Source organism: Drosophila virilis, chromosome 3, assembly GCF_030788295.1.
Source record: "Drosophila virilis strain 15010-1051.87 chromosome 3, Dvir_AGI_RSII-ME, whole genome shotgun sequence".
NCBI classification, from domain to species: Eukaryota; Metazoa; Arthropoda; class Insecta; order Diptera; family Drosophilidae; genus Drosophila; species Drosophila virilis.
Window position 1 is genome coordinate 7,760,071 of NC_091545.1, and position 20,585 is coordinate 7,780,655.

The window sequence follows — 20,585 nt, forward strand, 5'->3', positions numbered from 1 at the left end:
ATTTATTTCATTGCCACTCGTTTTGCGCATGCGCGAAATGTGTATCAAAACAAAACCGGCAACAGCACGAAACCAGTATTTACCTCTGTGGCCGATCCACGCACGCCGTTGGCCAGCCAAGAACGGCGGCAGCGACAGCAGCAACAGGTAAAACGGCCAAAAGACAGAAGGTGAGCGAGCGTCGCGTCGTTAAGACGTTGCTGCGGTTGAATTCAACGTGACAGTGGGCAAAAATCGAACAAAATAAAAGTAATTCAGAAAAAAAAAAAAACAAGAAGCAAATTCGGAACGAGAATCAAGTTTCGTACCTGGCGTCATACTTTGGCGTTTGGGTTTTTATGCGCGTGTGCTAAAAAGTGAAATAATCATTTGATAAGTGTAATAACTGTGCATCTAATCACGCGGGGCTGCTAGAGCTATGTGAGTTTGGCCAGAACTTGTGCGCAGTGTTTTGTGGTTTATGTGCTGCTTCCTGGCCGCTTGTTTTTTGTTACTTTTGCCCAAACAACAGCCGTGCTGACCATCAGCCTATATATGTATCTTGCAGATACTTATGTATCTGCGGGCAATGCACGCTACGCCAGCGCAGAAGAGAGCAACCAGTTCTGTTTTATGCGCTTATTTATTTTAGCTGCCTTTTTGCACACATTTTGGTCTTAAGTGTGTGAGCCTGTGTGTGTGTGTGTGTGTGTGTGTGTGTGCTGGCTTTCTTTGACTTCCCCATGCCTTATGCTTCATTCCTCATTCTCCAGCTGTTTGAAGTCCATGTGTGCGTGCTCGTGTGTGTGCGAGAAAGCCAACATTTGCCAATCGCTTGGCGCGAGCAGCGCCTCAGCCTCAAATGATTGGAACTCTTTGGCAGCAGCAGCCGCCTCATCATCATGTGCCACTTTTCACATGCTCATAAAGTGAAACTGCCAGCTAAGGCGAATTTCTTTTCAAGAATTGATCAAATGTTTGGCTTTTAAGTGCGGTCCAAGTTCAACAGCAGCTGGCTCCCAAGGCTTCACTTGTAATAGCACAAAACTATTTTTTTTTCTTTTTTGGTATTACAGCTTGCAACACTCACTTTTCCGCTGACTGAGCGCAAATGCTGCAAATGCTGCAATTGCTGCCACTGCAACTGCAACTGCATTGCCATTAACCACAACCAAGGTCGAATGGGCGGTGGGGGCTAACATTGAAAGAGGTTTTTCATTGTTTTTTGGTTAGCAGCGTTTAACGAAAATCTCTTGTTTTGCATAAACGAAAAACAGTTGAAGAGTTGTGAAAGAATTTGTGCTACATGTGCCAAATACTTGTGTAAATAAAACACCGAATTCTTGCCAGCTAACGGATACAGATACATAACGGCAACTGAAATTAGCAACGGCAACATGTTGCTGCCGTCGCTGATGTTGTTGCTGCTCGGTTCGATTGGGGCACAGCTGCTGAATCATGCGCCGCATTTTGTGCCCGGTTCCGGCGACATGTCCCGCTTCAGCCTGTCGGAGCATACCCCAGTTGGCAGTCCAGTCTATCAGCTTAAAGGTAAGTCGTGCCTAAATCCCAAACTAAGGTCACTAAATGACCAAACCCACGTTTCATAATCAAGCAAAAATGCTTTAGTCGCAGGTGAACGACTACAACATATCCCGTACTATTGATTCTTCTACTATATGCCATAACATGAATAAGTGCTATATCAGAGCTATGCTGATAAAATCTATCCTGAAAGTCGATAATTATCGAAGTATCTACATTCTGCATTGATAGCAGTTAGCTCTTCTCAGAGAAGGACATGAACATAACTTGACTCGCATGTGTATGCTGATCAAGAATATATATGTTTATATATACATTTTATGAGCTCACAGATGTAGTTTTCTAGCAAACTATAATGCCCTCTTTTACCCATTTACAATGGGCACAGGCTCTTAAAAACAGCAACAATAGCCTCAGTTCTCACATTATTTACGGCAAAGCCTTTCACAAACAGCAAAATTACTTAGACAATGTTTTTGGCCCAAAAACTTGTGAGTTCATGTCTCTTAGTAATTATATATACTTATACATATAGATTGTTTTTGTCAAAATCGGTTTGCATTTGCGCTCTCTTTCGGCTTTATTTTGCTGGTCATTTGATAGTTTAATTATTTTGTAATTTGACTTTTGTGGACTCGAAATCTCAAATTGCCTTTGCTGACTTTCATTTCGCTGGCTTGCTGTGGGTTTTTTTTTTTTTCAAGGGGGGGCTTGAGAGGGTTATGCCTATATGGCCATAATTGAAATATTAAGCGCTTGGCCCGCCACAGCGCCACCTACTTTTTGAATAACCTTGTGCAGAGTATTGCATTTTTTTATGTATTTTTTTTTGCCCCGCACGTTTTTGGAGAACTCATGTCTCATAAGTGTGTCTCGACATGGGCATTTTTATGTAGAGTATCTCTGGTGATTACTTGATTTATGTAGCGAAATATGTCGTGTATTTTAAGCGATAAGCGTCAAGCAATCTTACTTTAGTTCGGGTTCCCATAATGATAATGTGTTTGTTGCATGCTTGGGAATGCAAGTAGGTAATCAGACAGCAGCTACATATGTGTGTGTGTGTGTGTTTGCCTCTGTGCACTGTCCATGCGGAAATGCATTTGAACACGTTTGTGCGTAGCACTCGCGATACCAAAACAAACGCTCCGATAATGTTTGCTTGATAATGATAACAATTACCATGAGAATATGGCGTGTGGCCAGCTCTTTGCGGCATTAGACATGCAATTGTCTCCTGGCTGCTGGCCAACTACAACAGTTGCAGAGAAAAAGGCGAAGATTAAATACTCTTGCTATATTTTCGACTAATTATTACTCTATTAGCCATATAATATGGTAGACCAATTCGATATGCTCTTTGAGATATTTTGGATGGATAATTAGGCTAGAAATTGCTATGTGCTACAGTAGTTGGTAAATAGTCAATTTTCGATTTTATATGAAGTTTTTATCGAATTAAATAAATTAATAAATTGCTGCACTTACCTTCTTTGAGCAGTTTTTTCTTGTCAAAAAACAAAACATTTTTATCACAAAACAGGAAGCAATCAATCATATTTGTAGATCACAGAAAAAAAATAAAAAAAAAAAAATTATTAAAAACTTTTTTGTTCATACTTTTTCTTAAAAAAAAAACACCTTATCCCAAAAAAGGGATACAGTTATACACAGAAAACAAATCACAGAAAAAAATTTGAAAAAAATATTAATTTTTTTAAATTTATCCCAAAAGAGGAAACACAGTTAAACACAGTAAAAAAATATTAAAAAAAAGCACACATTGACACACTTCCTTTTTGCATTACCTGAAATAAAAAGACATAAATGATATTAAAATTGAATTAATTGAAGTAAATATATATAGATAAATATAAATTATTATAAATAAATATAAATATAAATATATATAAAATATATAAATATCTAAAATCATCAACTTTACATATTTAAAAAGTTTTTCACGTAAAAATTGGGATTCAATCATTCAGTCAGGACAAACAGTTTTATATATGGAGATAGAATATATATTTAATTTATGAAATCTCAAGCGTCTTCTTCCATGCGTTACACATTTCTTTAACAAATTATAATACCCCCTGCAAGTGTAGAATAATAATATGGCGCTCAATTTTCTACACGCAGAATCTATGACACTTTTACTTTGATAAAAGCGGACAATCAATCGAAAGCTACAATTCGCAATGAATATCTTATATACCCATGTCGTAATCGCCTCCTTTCGCAATTGCAATTGTAACTGTAAGTGCTTGGGGCAGCTCCTTGGCTGGGCTTGGCAACTGCCACATAATGTGTGGCAGCAACAGGCGCAACTGGTGTTACATTCCGTTGCATGATTATCCAACAACAAACAGTTCGCATTCATGTGAAAGCTGCACGCAGATCGCACTGGGCGCATCTTCGTGCTGGTTTTGGGCTTTTGTTTTTGCCCACCTGCCCGCAAGTGCATGTCGGCGGCGGCGGCCCGTTGACACCCTAACACAGAGGCCCAGTTATGGTTGCCGAGATGCGGCCTGTAATTTGATGCAGACGCCACAGTTGCCAGACGACAAGGCAAGGCAGACAACTTTCAAGCCAGTGCGGGGCTGCAGCATACATATATATGTATCTTTTTATCTAATCCCAAGCCATATTACTACAAATATATTTGTACATAATTTTCTTGAGCTCAATGAAGAGCTCAAAAGGCAACTTGAGGCCCAAAATTATTTCAAGTGTTTGCATTAACTAAGTAGTTGACAAGTAAGTGAGTACTCATTGAATCTTTCATGTGTGTGCGATCAATCTATGCCATGTGTGTGTAGCTGGGTGAACGGTCTTCCAGCCAGTTAGTTTTGCAAGCTGCATCCGTGAGATACCGGTAGAAAAAAACACGTTTAAGCCAACAATTTATAGCGCGCTGCGTTTGAAATTAAGAGTGCCATAAACACAAATACACACACGGACACACACACACACGGACACTGCAGCCAAATTGAAAACTAGCCAAAACGTTGGCTAAACTGTAAGCCAGGAAGCGGCTCGAACAGCTGCATAATTTGTTATTGCAATTTTGACTGGCAATCATCAAAAGTTGAAGAAAACAAAACAAAGCGCTTGCATCACACGGCTCGCTGGCAATAGGCCAATTTGTTGGCTGCAGCCAACTTTATTCAATAAACGAAAAAATGTTACAGGTTTTTCTTTTATCTATTTTAAATTCGAATTGCTCATTTGACAAGTCAATGATAATAGCGGCTAATCAGTTAATAAAACTGGAACAAAAGACGGCCCTGAGATCGTGCTGACCAAATAAATACCTGTATATATGTTTATGTAGATTTATTATTGTGTGGCTTTCATTAGGCAGATTCTGAGTTATTTAGAGTTTATTTATTTCCCTTCTTCGCTAGCCCATTCTTACGATTCTTGGCTTATTTATAGAAACTTCAAGGCGATCGCAGAATTATATTAAGATTTAATGATGAGAAATTCGCTTCGATTTTGCAACTTGCATAAAATTTAAGAAATTCCTTTTCTTTTCAGACTTTGTATCTTTGAATAGAGAGTTTTTGAAAAAATATTCAGCTTTGTCTCAAATCATTAAATTCAAAATATGCAACAACTAAACGTCAATAATTGAACAGAAATTATGAATATTCACAAATAAGAAAATAGTGTATAATGCGAATAATTACTGTAGCTATTTTATTTGTATATTCCCAACTCCAAAAAGTAATTTCTAAAGCTTTTTTTTCGTCAAATATTTTACTAAATTTTTTTTGCACTTTTTAAAGATTAAGCTAGATTCAATTAAATGGTTTTCAAAATCCACATAAACAACATAATTAAGTGAATGGCGTGGTATAATTATGTAGACTTTTAAACGCAAAGTGCGGCCAAAAGAAACGAAAATGAATAATTGTGCAAAAACACGCTGGCACAATGCGGGTGTTTTTCTTTTGTTTTCCCTTGTGTGTGTTTAGTGTGTAATAAATAGCAAAATATTAACAAATACGCTTCGCAGAGCATGAAATCACAAATTATTTTGCCCCCGCCCCCACCCCACACACTCTTACACACCTGAAACATCAGCATGCAGTACACATGCCGCATGATAAGGCAAGTGAAAAGTAGAAATGTAGAAAAGTTTTCAACATTGAAAAACTCGCATAATTGTTGGCCATTACGGAGCTCAGTTAGTTTTTCCCAGTTTTTCTTGAGCATGCCCCAAAACGAGATTCCATATGAGGCGCAGTAACAATCAACGTACACCAAATAATTCCACTGGCCCCCAATGTACCAATACGCTACGGTATATTGTTGTATGCTATGAGAAATCACATAAAAAAATGTGTAAGCTCCGAAAAAAAAAAAAAAACAAGAAAAAGAAAAACTATAAAAAAAAATGATTATGTACATTAAAAGTGGAAACGGCCGCTCACGCGCCGAATGCAAGAGGCACGGTGCAGGGGCAGGCACTGGGGGCACTGCAATGGGAAAGATTCGGGTTGGCGACCGCAATTGGTTAGTTGTTGGGTGTAGTAAGCTATGGAGAACGTGTTGTTTACTTCCCGCTTCGGCGTCCAAGTCGTGCTTGTAGCTGCTGCAATTGTCGGTCGCCGTGTCTGTCGTCTTCAAATGGTTAGAGCAAACTTGAAAACCTGAAAAGCGATCTGTGTGCCTGTCGTCTGCGTCTGTGCCAAAAGTCGTCTTGCAGACCGCCAGCGGGCTTATTATACTCTTTTAGAAAGTATGATACATTTTTCATGAAACGCGTAAAGATATATTCTTGTTCAGTATCACAGAAAATAGCCAGAACATACTAGTCTATCATATATTATATTATTTCAAGAGATATTATCAGTCGAAAATTGAGATCTTTTTTGAAAAATGTGTTGTTTCAAGATATCTTGGGCTAACATAGTATTTAGGAGTTTTACTTTGCTGCTTGCATATCTTTTGAGCATCGAGCTATTATATCAAATAAATCATATACTTCACAGAAAGAATGGGTCAAAGATGATTTTGTGCATAGAAATTTTCTCTTATTTTTCAAGCATTCATGCAAGTCGCAAGAGTATTTCTAATTCGATCTACCGATACTTGCAGTTCTTTCTTGTCATTGCTGGCTTTTGTACATGCGCTGTTGGGATCATTTGTTTTCTTTCTTTTGCCCATCCACTGTGTATCATTCGAAAGAATTTCTAATGGTTTTTCGTGTTTGCCCCCAAGCTGGGTTGAGCTGCTCGGAAATTTGAAGTATGTTTCCTGTGATTAAAACCACCAAAGAGAAAGAGAAACTGCTTAAATCAAGACAGTTTGAGTGGAGTTCAAAAGAAACCCAGATTTAGCTGAGCTGACCCAACTCCCAGCGTTAGCAACATATTTAGCTCCATTTCCACGTCCAACTAAACTGCAAAGTCGAGCATAGGAGGTTGTGGGAACTTAATTAGCATTTTTCACACGCTTAAACATAACCCAACAGAGTGTCAGTCGATGACGTTAGTCGACGACGCGAACTCGACACGTAATTAAAGCAGTGAGCGTGTCGAGCAAAACGAGTAGCCGACAAACCGCTTTTACTGCCGCCAACAACCCAGTCACAAGTGAACCCCAATTTATTTGTTACACATTTGCAGGCATCGACCCGGAGGGAGGCCGCCTCAAGTACAGCATATCTGGCCCAGTTTTCTCGGTGGATCGGGAGACGGGCGTGGTGCGTCTGCGCCAGGAACTGGATCGCGAAACCCAAGATACCGTTGAGGTAATTATAAGCATTACCGATGAGGGTGTCTACGGCACAGAGCCCAACACGGTGTCCCAGCGTCGCGAGATACCGGTGCGCGACTATAACGACAATCAGCCCACATTTTACGGAAGACCCTACACGGCCAGCGTTAGTGAGTCGCTGCCCGTGGGCGGCGAGCTGATTGTGGAGCCGCCGATCATAGTCGTTGATCGTGACGAGGGCCTCAATGCAGAGGTGCAGATAAAGTGTGTGCAGGTAGGTCGAGTCATCAACAGGCGAATTCAATCCAGCTCATGATACCATCTTCCAGGAAAACGACATTTGTGACATCTTTGAGGTACGCGCTGTCAAGCTGGGCGATGGCAACTACACCGCGAGGGTTGCTCTAAAACAGCCGCTGGATTTTGAGAGTCGTCCCTCCTACATCATGACCATCTCCGCCTCAGATAGCGCGTTGGAGAATCGTTTGACCTCCTTTGCCACAGTTTCCATCAATGTAATCGACGTGCAGGATCAGGCGCCCGTTTTCACCAATGCCCCATATTCCGCTACTGTGGCCGAGAATACACCAGCCGGCGTGAGCATACTTACCGTCAAGGCAATCGATGGCGATGTGGGCATACCAAGGGAGATCTTTCTCTCACTGGAGGATGAACCTTTTGGTCACTTTGAGCTGGTAGCCTACGGTAATCCCAAGGATGGCACAGCCATGCTGCAAACTACCAGTGTACCCTTGGACCGCGAAAATCCTGATATACTGCAAAACGGTGGCGTCTACGTCTTCTCCATACGCGCCACAGAGCTTATAGATGGTGCCATTCCCGCGGAGCACTCGATAACACGCGTCACCATTGTGGTAACCGATGTGGATGATCACAGGCCCGAGTTCAGCGCCTCGCACTTTAACGTTTCGATTGCGGAGAATCTGGCCAATGGTATGCCCCTGCCAGGTCTATCGATATTCGTGGATGATCGAGATATGGGCGAGAACAGTCGATATCAGCTCAAGCTACTGGATGTCTCGAAGGCAGCTAGCGTGTTTGCAGTCTCACCAACTGAGGGCCAGGGTCGCACTCCTGTTGTGGTCAAGGTGCTCGATGCCAGTCGCCTGGACTACGACAATCCGGCACAGCGCAAATTCGAGTTCGATTTGGTGGCCTCCACGCATGGCGTGGAACAGGCCAAGGCACGCGTGGAAGTCCATTTACTGGATGCCAATGACAATGCGCCCGTTTTTGGTCAGCAAACCTATCGCTTTACAGCTGCCGAGAATCTGAAAACCGACTCCCTTATTGGCGTAGTAAATGCCACTGATGCAGACTCGGCTGATTTCGGGCATGTGCAGTATGTGCTTAAAGGATTTGGAGCCGATAATTTTTATGTTAACCCGGAGACTGGCGGCATTTATCTACTCAGACCTTTGGACTACGAGAAGCAGAGTACATACAGTCTGACTGTGGTGGCTGTGGATGGCGGTGGACGCGAATCGAATGCCAATCTCTATGTCGACGTTCTCGATGTCAACGACAATCATCCGAGCTTCGAAAGAAACGAATACAGTCGCACGATTCGGGAGGGTGCCGCAATCTTTGAACCACAGTTCTTTGTGCGTGCCCACGATGCAGATGGTCCCAGCCAAGGCAACGGCAAGGTGAAGTACGCCATAGTCTCGGAAAACAGCATAGCTGGCAATGTATTCCGCATTGAGCCGGCAACGGGCGAAATAACCCTACAGAAGGCAGCCAGGTCCATGGATACGGAGCGCGGCGAGTATGAGCTAGTCGTATCCGCCACAGATTTCGGTGAGTCAGGGCAAACTATTACTGGGCTGGGCAAAGAGTTTTGCTCCTCCACTTAGTTCCTTCATAAGGAGAACCACTCACTTTTGTAAGACAGCATTAATATAATTAATTGTCTCTCTTCGTCCTGTCGCCAGGTATTCCTCCGCTAACCAACACAACGCGTGTGCTTGTGCGTGTGGGAATCTCCGGCAATCAGCGTCCCATTTTCAAGGGTCACTTCCAAAATGTCGAGAATTTGCCCATCATTGGACCGCCCAGTTATCGCGTGTCCATACCAGAGAATGCCGCACCGGGCTATAATGTAACTACAGTCTCAGCACATGATCCCGACGGTCTGGACAGTCTGCTCAGATATCGCATTGTGGGCGCCAATGACAACTTCCAGATTAATGAGCTGTAAGTCCAGTCTAACTTGAAAGACTTTTGCTCCTCCACCTCATCTAAACTTCTCTCCTGCAGATCTGGATTGATTACTGTGTCTCCGCAGGCGCGCATTGATCGCGACTTGAATATGAATAGCTTTGAGATAATTGTGAATGCCGTCGACTCTGGCACGCCCATACCGGAAACAGCTACAACCACTGTTTATGTGAATGTCAAGGATATCAACGATGAGAAGCCCAAGTTCGAGCAGAATAGCTATGCTGCCTACGTATCCGAGCGCACAGCTGTTGGAGAGAGCGTATTGCGGGTTAAGGCAATTGATAAGGATCTCAACTCACGTCTGGAGTACAGCATGCAGGGAGCGGTTAGGGCAACCACCAAGGCGGGCGTGAGCATAACCAATCGGAGCAGCTATCCCGTGCAGGAAGCCTTCCGTGTCGACAGCCAAAGCGGAGAGATCTTTGTGAACAGCAGTCTGCGTCACGATGTGGCTGCCATTATCATCTTCACAGTGGCCGTGCGGGATCTAAATGCTGAGGTGGATCCTGAGAAGCAAGTGGACACCACAGAGGTAACGGTGTATGTGCAGTCTTTCAAGGATAAGGATCCGGTCTTCAAAAATCCGGGATGGAGCAGCTCTCGCCCTGTTGTCAACATCAAGATCAAGGAGGAAATGCCCATAGGTAGCGCGCTGTTCATTCTACAAGCCGAGGATCCAGTGACCGAGCAGCCCATTACAAGCTTTGAACTGGTCGAACCAAAGGAGCTGGAATATTTCCAAATTTCCGAACGCACTGGCGAGGTCATATTGAAGAAGCGTTTGGACTACGAAACCCTGGCGGAGTCGGGCAGCGCAGAATTTGATCTGCAGGTGCGCGCGAATAGCGCCGATCGTCAGCGCAGCACAATCAGCCGGGTGAACATCACGGTCGAGAATGTGAATGATAACAGTCCGATCTTTGAACAAAGCTCTTATCATGCCACCATCATTGAGAACAAGGGCCATCCGGAGCGTGTGCTGCAAGTGAGGGCCCAGGATAAGGATGCGGCGCTTAATGCGCGTGATGAGCGCTTGGGCTATCATAGGATCATTTACTCCCTGCAAGGCGAATATGCAATGCTCTTTGAGATCAACAACCTGACCGGGCAGATCATTGTCGCTCGCAATCAGACCATTGATCGCGAACGCACGCCCACCATTCGACTGCAAGTGAAGGCGGAGGACTCGCCCGGCAAACCCACCGATGCCAAACAGAGCATTGTCGAGCTGCTGATCGATGTGCTGGATGTGAACGATAATGCGCCAGAGTTTACCAAAAAGCTCTACAGCGCTGTCATACCGGAGAACGCGCTGAAAATGGAGAATGTCCTGCAACTGAACGCGACAGATGCGGATGATGGACCTGGCGGCGAGATACGCTACGAGCTGGTCAACGAGGGCGACGCCAACGGGCTGTTTAGTATCAATGCGCAGAGCGGTCTGCTGACGACGCGTCGCAATCTGACGGGCAAGGGACGCGCCGATGCCTTTGTGCTGATTGTGCGCGCCCAGGACAATGGCAACCAGGTGCCCAAGCAGCCCACGCTTTTCACGGATGTCGAGGTGCGCATTTTCATCGGGGATGTGAGCGCCAATGATGGTGTGCCATTCTTTGTGGCGCCGCGAGTGGGTCAAATGGCGAATGTGACAGAGGTGAGTCTCGCAGAAAAACCGTAAATTGAAAGATGTTACAACTTTTAATCTCCCTACAGAATGCTGCCATTGGCGCACCTGTTTTCCAAGTGATTGCCAGCGATCCCGATGACGAGAGTACGCCCTCCGGCACAATATCCTACCGCATTTTGCCAGATACGCCCGACGCTGAGGTCTTTGCCATTGACACTCACACCGGGCTGATAACAACACGTGAACAGCTGGATCGTGAGGAGAAGTCCATGTACAAGGTGCTGCTGGAGGTCAGCGACAATGGGCAGCCCAAGCAGTCGGTGACGCGCATCTTAAAGATTGAAGTGCTCGACATGGATGATCATGAGCCCAGATTTGCCAGAGAAATCGTAAGTCAGAACACAAGTTAACATCCATTTGGACTCTAAGTTAAAAATTTGAGCAGGATGCGGGTCCCAGAACCATGTCCGTGAAAGAGGAGCAGCCAGCGGGCACCATTGTGGGCAACTTTAGCGCCATTGACGAGGACATTGGCGAGAATGCGGCCATCGACTATGTCATAATCGAGGGCAACAACGAGCAGATCTTTACCATTGAGCGCAACAACAACAGCGTGGCCATATTGAAGACTAACCAAGCCATCGATCGAGAGCTGGTCGAATCCTTTACGCTGACTATTAAGTGCCTGAGGCTGGGCGAGCCAGCTTACAGGTACATAGGCGATCCCTATGATCGCCAGGATCCTTCGCATCTGCGCCTCACCATAAAGATTCTGGACATAGACGACAATTTGCCACTGTTTGAGAATCCGGACGCTACCGTCGGCATACGCATCAATGTGCCCATTGACACTGTGATTACCACGCTGCGTGCCAGCGATGCGGATGCGGAAGCTGCGCCCATTGCGCTGTCCATTGTGAACGTGACCTTTGTGCCGCAGTTCTACAAGCGCAGTCGCAAACTGGCCACGGGCAACTTGCAGACGCTCTTTACGTTGAACAATCACACTGGGGAGCTGCGCACGGGTGGCTCCTTTGCCGACTATGTGGATGGATACTTCCTAATGCGCGTGTGCGCCAACAACTCAGCCGAGGCCAAGCGCCAGACGCACAGCAACATCAAGGTGTTTGTCATACGCGACAAGTCGCTACTGAAGTTCGTCTTTGCCCGCCCGCCCAACGAGATACAGCACAATATACGGCCATTCCAGGAGCAGCTGCAGCAAAAACTCAGGCCATTGGGCCTGGAGCTGCACGTGCTGGACACACAGGTCTTTACGCGTGCCGACATGAGTCTGGACTTTACAGCGACCAGCTCCTGTTTCCAAATGTTTCGCAATGGGGCCGCTTTGTCACTAAAGGAGATGCAAAAGCTGATGAACTCCAAGGAGCTGCGGCACGAGCTCATCGACATCTATGCGGCATATGGCGTCAGTGACCTGGAGTCCTGTTCGGTGCGACGCACCCACACGGCCGCCCTCTTTGGCAATGCACTGATGTCTGCGGGCGCTTGGCTGGTTATTTTGGCGGCGCTTATAGGCGTGGCCGCGCTGGTCGCCCTCTGCACAGCCTGCTGCCTGAAGAAGAAGTGAGTGTCCTAGTTTCTGTCTGGTTTCCATTGTTTAATGAAAATACCTTGTATACAGATTTAAGAGGCACAGCAAACGCAGCCTGCAGGCAAGTCTGCGCACGCCCACGGAGCATACGCCCACCTCGTACAGCTACTCGATGCCCGCCGTGCTCTACTCGGAGCCCATCTATGGACCTTTGTAGCCTCAGCTAATATTCTGCACAGCCAGGAACAGCCAATGGCAATGCTGAATCTTAATTCTAGTGTAATCTAGTGCTCAAGACTCAAGACTTAGGCCTCATCTGCACCATCTGACAACAGATTTATCCAATCCGCTAGTTATCCGCTATAACCAGAGCAGAACAGGTGCACATGAGGCTTGGGCAATGCAGCTGGCCGCGCCAGTTGGCCAAAACAGTCCATACAAGCATAAGCATACTATGCACGTGATCTAGTATGTACATAATACACCTATGTAGAGTATAGAAGAGTATAGAGTACGCTAATCTAATTTAAACTGTATAAAGTCGAAAATGAAAACTTTTAGTTTTAAGTTCTCATATAGAAAGTCATTTTATGTGTCATCTGCGCAGAAAGGGCCGAGTACCCCATTCGAGTACTCCAGCTTTGAGTAGAGTTCTTTTTTTTTGCAACTCATGAAATAATTTTGTTTTATTTTAGTAAAAATAAATGGCATTTACCTATATATTTATCTTATCGTTATTTGTCTAGCAAATGCGTAACAAGTGCAAAATAAATATTACTTAAAATGCAGCCTGATTTTCAGCAGGAAGTTTCACATCCTGACGCTAAGCAAAAGGGCAGAGTTGACGTGTGAAACTAAAACAAATTATATGCATAACATATATATTTGCCACTTACCCAAACAAGGTGCATATGTTTGGTGCCATTAAGGTAGAAATATGTATTTAGTTTTCGAATGTGAACATGTGTGCAAATAAATTGTATCTACAACAAAATACACGAATACCTTAGTCACATTCCATGAACTATGACGGGGCATGCACAGTGATATGGGCCACAGCAAAAATGTAAGTCAACAAAAATTAAACTAAACACAAAGGCTTTTAGCTAAAAGTAGACTCTCGAGTCTCTCAACAATTTGGCTTGCCCAATATATGGGAATATATACGGCTATTTGGACTACAATTGTTGCCTTGATAGATTTCTAACTATCAGGCCTTTATTATCATTATTTGACCATGGTTTGTAGTTAAGATTTGGCATCTTTTTTGTTAAATAAAATTGAATTGACTGCTAAAAGATTCTTACAGTTCTATACCTGACCATTTTTGATCATTCCAATTATAATTTTTAATGACCAAAACGCGCCAATGCGAAAATGAAAATTGTAATGTCTAATGATTTCCACCAAGAAAGCCAAAAACAAGAGAGAGATTCTAGTCGGGAGTTCCCGACTAGGGAATATCCTGAATGCAGCTCGCGTAACGCGCTCGTTTGAAGTAATAAAGATAAATTTTAAAAATAAAGGTTCGTTGGCAGGGTTCGAACTCGCAACTGACAAGTAAGAGTTTCTAGTCGGGAGCTCCCGACTAGGGGATACCCTGAAGCCTCTTCCTTCAACATCAAATGCATATATATATTATTTTAGAAGCTGTATGTAAAGTTTGGTGACTCTAGCTCTTATTATTTACCAAAATTGCCAAAAGAAAAAACAGGATATCGATATCGATTGCTTGGAAACGGAGTAAGTTATCGATTATCGGAAATGAACTCGATCTGCGCGGGAACTAGGAGCACCTACATCTAAATTTCATTTCAAGTCCCTAGCTCTTATAGGTTCTGAGATCCTTGCGTTCATACATACGGTCGGACAGACAGACGGACATGGCTAGATCGACTCGTCTATTGATGCTGATCAGGAATATATAGACTTTATGAGGTCGGAGATGCTTCCTTCTGCCTGTTACATACATTTGGATTTCGCACAAATACAATATACCCTTATACCCATTTTTAATGGGTTCAGGGTATAACAAGTAAAAGTTTCTAGTCGGGAGCTCCCGACTAGGGAGCTTCTTCCAACATCAAATGCATATATATGTATATTCTATTTTAGAAGCTATATGTCAAGTTAGGTGACTCAGGCTCTTACTATTTACCAAAATTTTCCAAAAAGCAGGATATCGATATCGATTTTAATCGATTGCTTAGAAACGGAAAGTTATCGATGATCGGAAACAAACTCGATCTTCAGGCACTAGGAGCACCTACATCTAAAATTTCAAGTCTCTAGCTCTTATAGGTTCTGAGATCCTTGCGTTTGTACATACGGACAGACGGACGGACGGACAGACGACCAGACAGACAGACGGACGTGCCTAGATCGACTCGGCTATTGGTGCTGATTAAGAATATATATAGTTTATGGGGTCGGAGATGCTTCCTTCTGTCTGTTACATACATTCGGCTTTTGCACAAATACAATATACCCTTATACCCATTTTTTTCAGGGTTCAGGGTATAAAAATAGTTTCCCCGGTAGGGCTCGAGCTTGCGACAGACCGCACCACTTGCTAAGCCATTACTCAACAGGCACACCAATAATTAAGTATTATTGAGAAAAACGAATTAAAATAGCAGGACAGAAAACAATCGCGATTACAATGCATTTATATAGAAATTCTTTGAATTTGCACTAGCTGCCCCAATCCAATTGCGCAGTACAACATAACTTTTTTTTTCTTCACCGATCTTAATAAAATTTTCTACAGTATATCTTATCGTACCATCGAATATTTGTGTATTCCCAAAAAGTCTATTGCATTAAAATTTTGGCTTAAATTGGTGGGCAATATTAGTTGGGTTAAAAACTTGATTAATAGCTCTGCGGTGGCAGCGGGGAGGTGGCGATAGGTATAAAATGTAAGATACTTGATATATATATATATATATATATATATATATATATATATAATATTCTGGAAGCAACATTTCAAGTTCGGAGACTATATCTCTTAACATTTATCAAATTTGCTCAAAAAACGGGATGTCGGTATTCTCTAAATATCTAGTTATGATTCGAGTTTTGGGCTAGTAGACGGATCTTATCGATTTCTATTGTAGATGTAGATAATTATCAACAATGTTAATAGAAACCCCTAGTTGCCTTTTGAGAACCCCCAGCTTTTATCATCAAAAAAGTTGAAAGAACATTCAAATTGCAGAGCTGTTGTATATTAATTATAGCTTATGTTTTCTTTGAACCACTTGAATAGATACGGATATATACTGTTCAAACTAACCTAATTCTTTTGATTACTGTTCATAAAGAAGTACTCAATATTGTTTTTTTATGCCATGACTCGTCGGTTGTCTTTGGGCTTAAAACAATCCACCATTCATATTTCTCAGCACTACAATAACTGATAAGTCCGCCTCGACCTGTCCGCTGATGTTGAAGTTGATCTTGTAGTAGCCCGGGCTCAGAGGTTTGGGCCATCCATCGCCAGTCGGAACGCAATTATCGAAAATGTAGGTGCCTTTGGGCCAGGGGTATGCTTTCTTGGGTTCGGGTATATTCGAGCACTGCTTCAGCTCCTTGTAGATAATGTCCTTGTAAAAGGATTCGGCAAAGCTTTTATATCCCTGCTTCGGTATGTGGTAGGGTAAAATCGTGTAATCGTGCCCGTCATTGCTGCGATAAGATGTAGCCTCCACCTGGTGGATAAATAGAAATCGCACTTACAATTCATTACATTTTGAGATCACTTTTGCACTGAAGCACTCACCATAAGTGTATCGTCCATATCGACTTTTACTAACATTTTGCCCATAAAAGCACGGCCCTTTCGTCCCATATGTCCAACCGTTGCGTTAGCCTCCAATTTCGATGGATCCGACGTTCTGAATTTTACCGATAATGGTTCGTAGATCCTATCATACTGCAAACGGGATCAGTTGGCATTTGGTGGCATATCCTTTTCTGTATTAAACTCTGCATCGCTTACCCTTTCATCGTAGCCGTCTACGAGCAACGGAAGCAATATCCATGCCACGGAGAGCGAAAGCAGCAGACCCGTATACATTTCCGATATCGTTTGATTATGGTTGTATCTGCAGTCAGATTATTTATATATGCCGATTTTGTCATGAGTCCCATTCGTTTTGTGGGTTATAGCCATTAACCTTGACAGGCATTAAAATTATTAACACAGGCCCGACCTGACAATCTGACAGTTTTACCAGCTTTACATATTACTGGGTGTTTATTTTTATACCCTGAACCGATTGAAATTGGGTAAAACCGGTATAATGTGTTTGTGAAAACGTTTGTATGTAACAGATAGAAAGAAAAATCTCCGACCCCAAAAAGTATATATATATTCTTTATCAGCATCACAAGCCGAGTCGTTCTAGCAATGTCAGTCTGTATATCTGTCCGTCTGTCCGTATGTATAAACGCAGGGATCTCAGAGCCTATAAGAGCGAGGAATTAAAATGTTCAATGTGGCTCCTGCTAGTGCCCACGCAGAACGAGTTATACCTTCACCCGCTCCAAGTAATCGATAAGAGTCGATATTGAAGTCCTTTTTGAGCAAAATTGTTAAATAATAAGATAATAATAATAGTCAACATACTTGACATGTGGTTTCTAGAATACTATACAATATCAAGTATAGTTCATTATATAGCTATCACCACATTCAAGTAAATAAACCAATTTGTGCTGCCAATTTAACCCAATTTAAGCCACAATTTTAATGCAATTGACTCTTTGAAAATAAACAAATATTCTATATCACAATAAGATGTACTATTAAAAATTTCATCAAGATCGGTTAAGAAACACAAAAGTTATTAAAGCAAGTCGATAACTTACTCGCAATCGATATTGATATCCCGTTTTTTGGGCAATTTAGGTAAATAACAAGAGCTAGAGTCGCCAAACTGGACATACAGCTTCCAAAATATAATATATATATGCATTTGATGTTGGAGGAGAAGGGTTCAGGGTATCCTCTAGTCGGGAGCTCCCGACTAGAACCTCTTAATTATTACCCATTTTAAATGGGTTCAGGGTATAAAAAAGAGAAGAAAAAGAAAAACCCATATATAATAAATATTGTTAAAACTAATGTGCGGCACTCATTAGCCTCAGGCAACTACGTAGTGGACGATGTGGCAAGTACAAGGGATGATGATGCTGGTAAATGAACTGCCACACCAACAGGCCAAAGGGTGCAAGTTTTATGTGTGTTTCAGTGCACACACATATGAACTGATCAGGGGTTGTTGCTGTGTACCCCTGTCTTAGTTGTTAGCTGTAGCTGCTGCCACATCTAACGAGTTATTTTTATAACTTTTTAAAACACAACAACAACAACAACTAAGGCAAATCAAGTGCGTCCGGGCTCAAGTAAATCAACGAGCAGTGGCTCACTTTTATGGGGGTTGTCTCTGGCTTTTGGTGTAATTACAACCATAGCCATTACCATGTTGAAAAATTTCAAAGTACTTGTAGAGTATTGCAATTAGCATAAAACCCAACTGGCAGCAGTCGCAGCTATCAAATGTTGCCAAATCACATTCCACTTGAACATTGATTGATGATGGCGATCGTAAATCACACTTCAAACTCGAGTGACAAACGCGCTTCCCTCTTTGTTTGCTGGCCAAACAATGACGGCGCCGCTAACTGCCACGGATCCAAGCTGCAGTAATCACCAATTTATGCTCATGTGATACATGGAGGGGTTGGCGCCACCCAGCTCTAAGCTCCAAGCTCCAAGCGCTCGCAACTGCACTCACTGAACACCGCACACCCTGAAAAAAAGCCAGCACATTTGCAGGTGTCCTGCGCAAACAGTGTTAAACAAAAATGTAGTTAAACGCACACATCAACTTTTTACCCTAGATTCATTTGGCAGACAGTTAGTCAGTCGATGGCGGGGAGACGGGGCCGAACGAGCAGCCGGCCAGATGTCCAACTTTAACGTACAAACAATGCGAACAATTAATGAGTGAGCCAGGACGAGGCTATAGCAGGGAAAGTCGCTCATTTCCTTAACATTTGCGGCAAAAACAATTTGTGAGAGGACAAGCAGAGTAGACTAGAAATTGATCGACTTATAAATGCCCTGTTTACTGAATATTGCCAAAGATAATCATAGGGTAATTTGTTTTTAAGCATTAAAAACTGTTTACTAGAAAGTAATTCCAATACTTTACTATATAACCAAAATATTTTGTTATTCCAAAGAATCAGTTAGCGAGCAACTGCTTTATATATTGAATAGTACTAAAATAAAGTCTATTTAATTTGAGGTTCCAAATAGAAACCCTTACCTATGTCACTCTAAAATGTATATAGAAAGAATATACCTTTGACAGGCCTAGCATTTCTAGGGTATTAAGACCTTGCGTGCCAATGCGATATATCTGACTAAATCATAACGGTCGCTTTCTGTCACTGCCGCAAACCCTGTCAGAGGTGCCATAAAAAGCGACTTAGGGCAAACACCCCGCGCCGACAGCAATCCAGTCAATTGTAATTGCAGTTAACTACTTGTTAGGCTGCTGCTTTATTGTTTTTGTTTTTTTTTCTTTTTTTTTGGGGTAAAAACTGCATTTTTTTGCAATATTTTCTTTCTTTTTTTTTTATGCCGAGCCGCACAATGCAGGCCTAATCGCAGGATTTTCGCGCGTTTTTCACTAAACCGGAAGTGGCATTAGAGCGCATAACAAGCGAACGGAAGCGTTCGTTAATGCGGCTTTGGCACAAACTGCAATCAATGGCAAATACAGTCAATCAAGCGTTATTTACATTAACAATAACTGGGCATGAAACCGTTGTTGTGCCGACATTTTAGCACCAGCCTTCAATTCAATTTATGCACTGCAAAAAACTAAAAATAAAAAAAAAAAAACTTTACAAATATCAACCATAAATTACAAATGTCAGATTCATTATGCACATGGCGCTGCATATTAATTAGACTGGCGCTCGTTCGTCCTTTACCCAAATATATTTATGACCACTTGATGAACTGCACCCAGTATTTGTATTTGGGGTTGCGAGCATGCTTTCGTCCTGGTTGCCCTCATTTGCATAACAATCAAGTCGTAGCTTGTGGTACAGCCTCAGCTCAGCTACTAGCGCTAATGCTGAGTGAAGGGCTAAAGGATCTCGGGTCCTGGGGGTAGAACTAGCCGGCTCTAATGGTTTTTGTACACAGGCAGCGGGTGTGAAGTTGTAAAGTTTAATGTATTGTTTGTCTAACAGTTTATTCATTTGGAAAAGGAAATTTTGTTGTTATGTGATTGGAATATGAAATATGTATGCATGCAGTTCTTCTGGGGTTGCAAACGGAAATGACATTTTTGGCGGGTTGCCAAACTCTAAATAGGTAAAATCACATCAAATTCGTTGCCGTACAACAGCTCAGGTAAAAACAAAAGACGCGAAAGTCTTTCGTTTGCGCATAAGTAACAAACTTTGTTTGTAACCAAATATTTTATGTCAATTTGATTCATGTGTATCTAATTAGATTTTTGATATACATGTGCTGGCGTTTAAAAATACATAAGCATAATATTTAAATATATCTAGTGCTTACAGGATCTTTAATAATTTGTGTCTTATTAAAAGACAAACGAATACAAATGCAAATTCTTTGCCCTTGTTCTTGAATACTAAATTCATTAAGACCTGCCCTATAAGCATAATATTCCCTATGAAAGTATTTTATCTCAATTCGATTCGTGTGTATCTAAAATGATTTTTGATTTACATGTGTTTACATTTTTTGCGTACCACTCTCGGCTGCTACAATGTGACACAAATCTGCTTAAATTTGACTAAAACCGCTCAGATCGGATTAAAATCGCAATCAAAACTTGCAGC

General features: G+C 42.5%; 2 protein-coding genes across 6 annotated transcripts; one reads left to right on the forward strand and one right to left on the reverse strand.

The window, feature by feature from the left end:
- The first annotated feature begins 166 nt into the window (after nt 1-166).
- On the forward strand, nt 167-13,405 carry Cad74A (cadherin 74A). 5 transcript variants are annotated; one of them, XM_015175668.3, is made up of 9 exons: nt 167-249; nt 1,056-1,530; nt 7,167-7,531; nt 7,587-9,078; nt 9,213-9,474; nt 9,538-11,155; nt 11,215-11,517; nt 11,574-12,715; nt 12,774-13,405. In XM_015175668.3, the coding sequence occupies exons 2-9, from the start codon at nt 1,377-1,379 to the stop codon at nt 12,898-12,900; spliced, it is 5,463 nt and encodes a 1,820-aa protein (XP_015031154.1). In that variant the 5' UTR covers nt 167-249; nt 1,056-1,376; the 3' UTR covers nt 12,901-13,405. The 5 variants fall into 5 exon arrangements, with proteins under 5 accessions (XP_015031154.1, XP_015031152.1, XP_032290642.1 ...); XM_015175666.3 differs by having other exon boundaries at nt 168-420; XM_032434751.2 differs by having other exon boundaries at nt 168-420; nt 1,216-1,530.
- A 2,489-nt stretch (nt 13,406-15,894) lies between these two features.
- On the reverse strand, nt 15,895-16,844 carry LOC6623106 (uncharacterized). Its single transcript, XM_002046677.4, has 3 exons — nt 16,690-16,844; nt 16,471-16,623; nt 15,895-16,399 (listed from the first exon to the last, which is right to left on the reverse strand). Exons 1-3 carry the CDS (start codon nt 16,765-16,767, stop codon nt 16,064-16,066), a joined length of 567 nt encoding a protein of 188 aa, XP_002046713.1. The 5' UTR covers nt 16,768-16,844; the 3' UTR covers nt 15,895-16,063.
- Nucleotides 16,845-20,585: the final 3,741 nt, after the last annotated feature.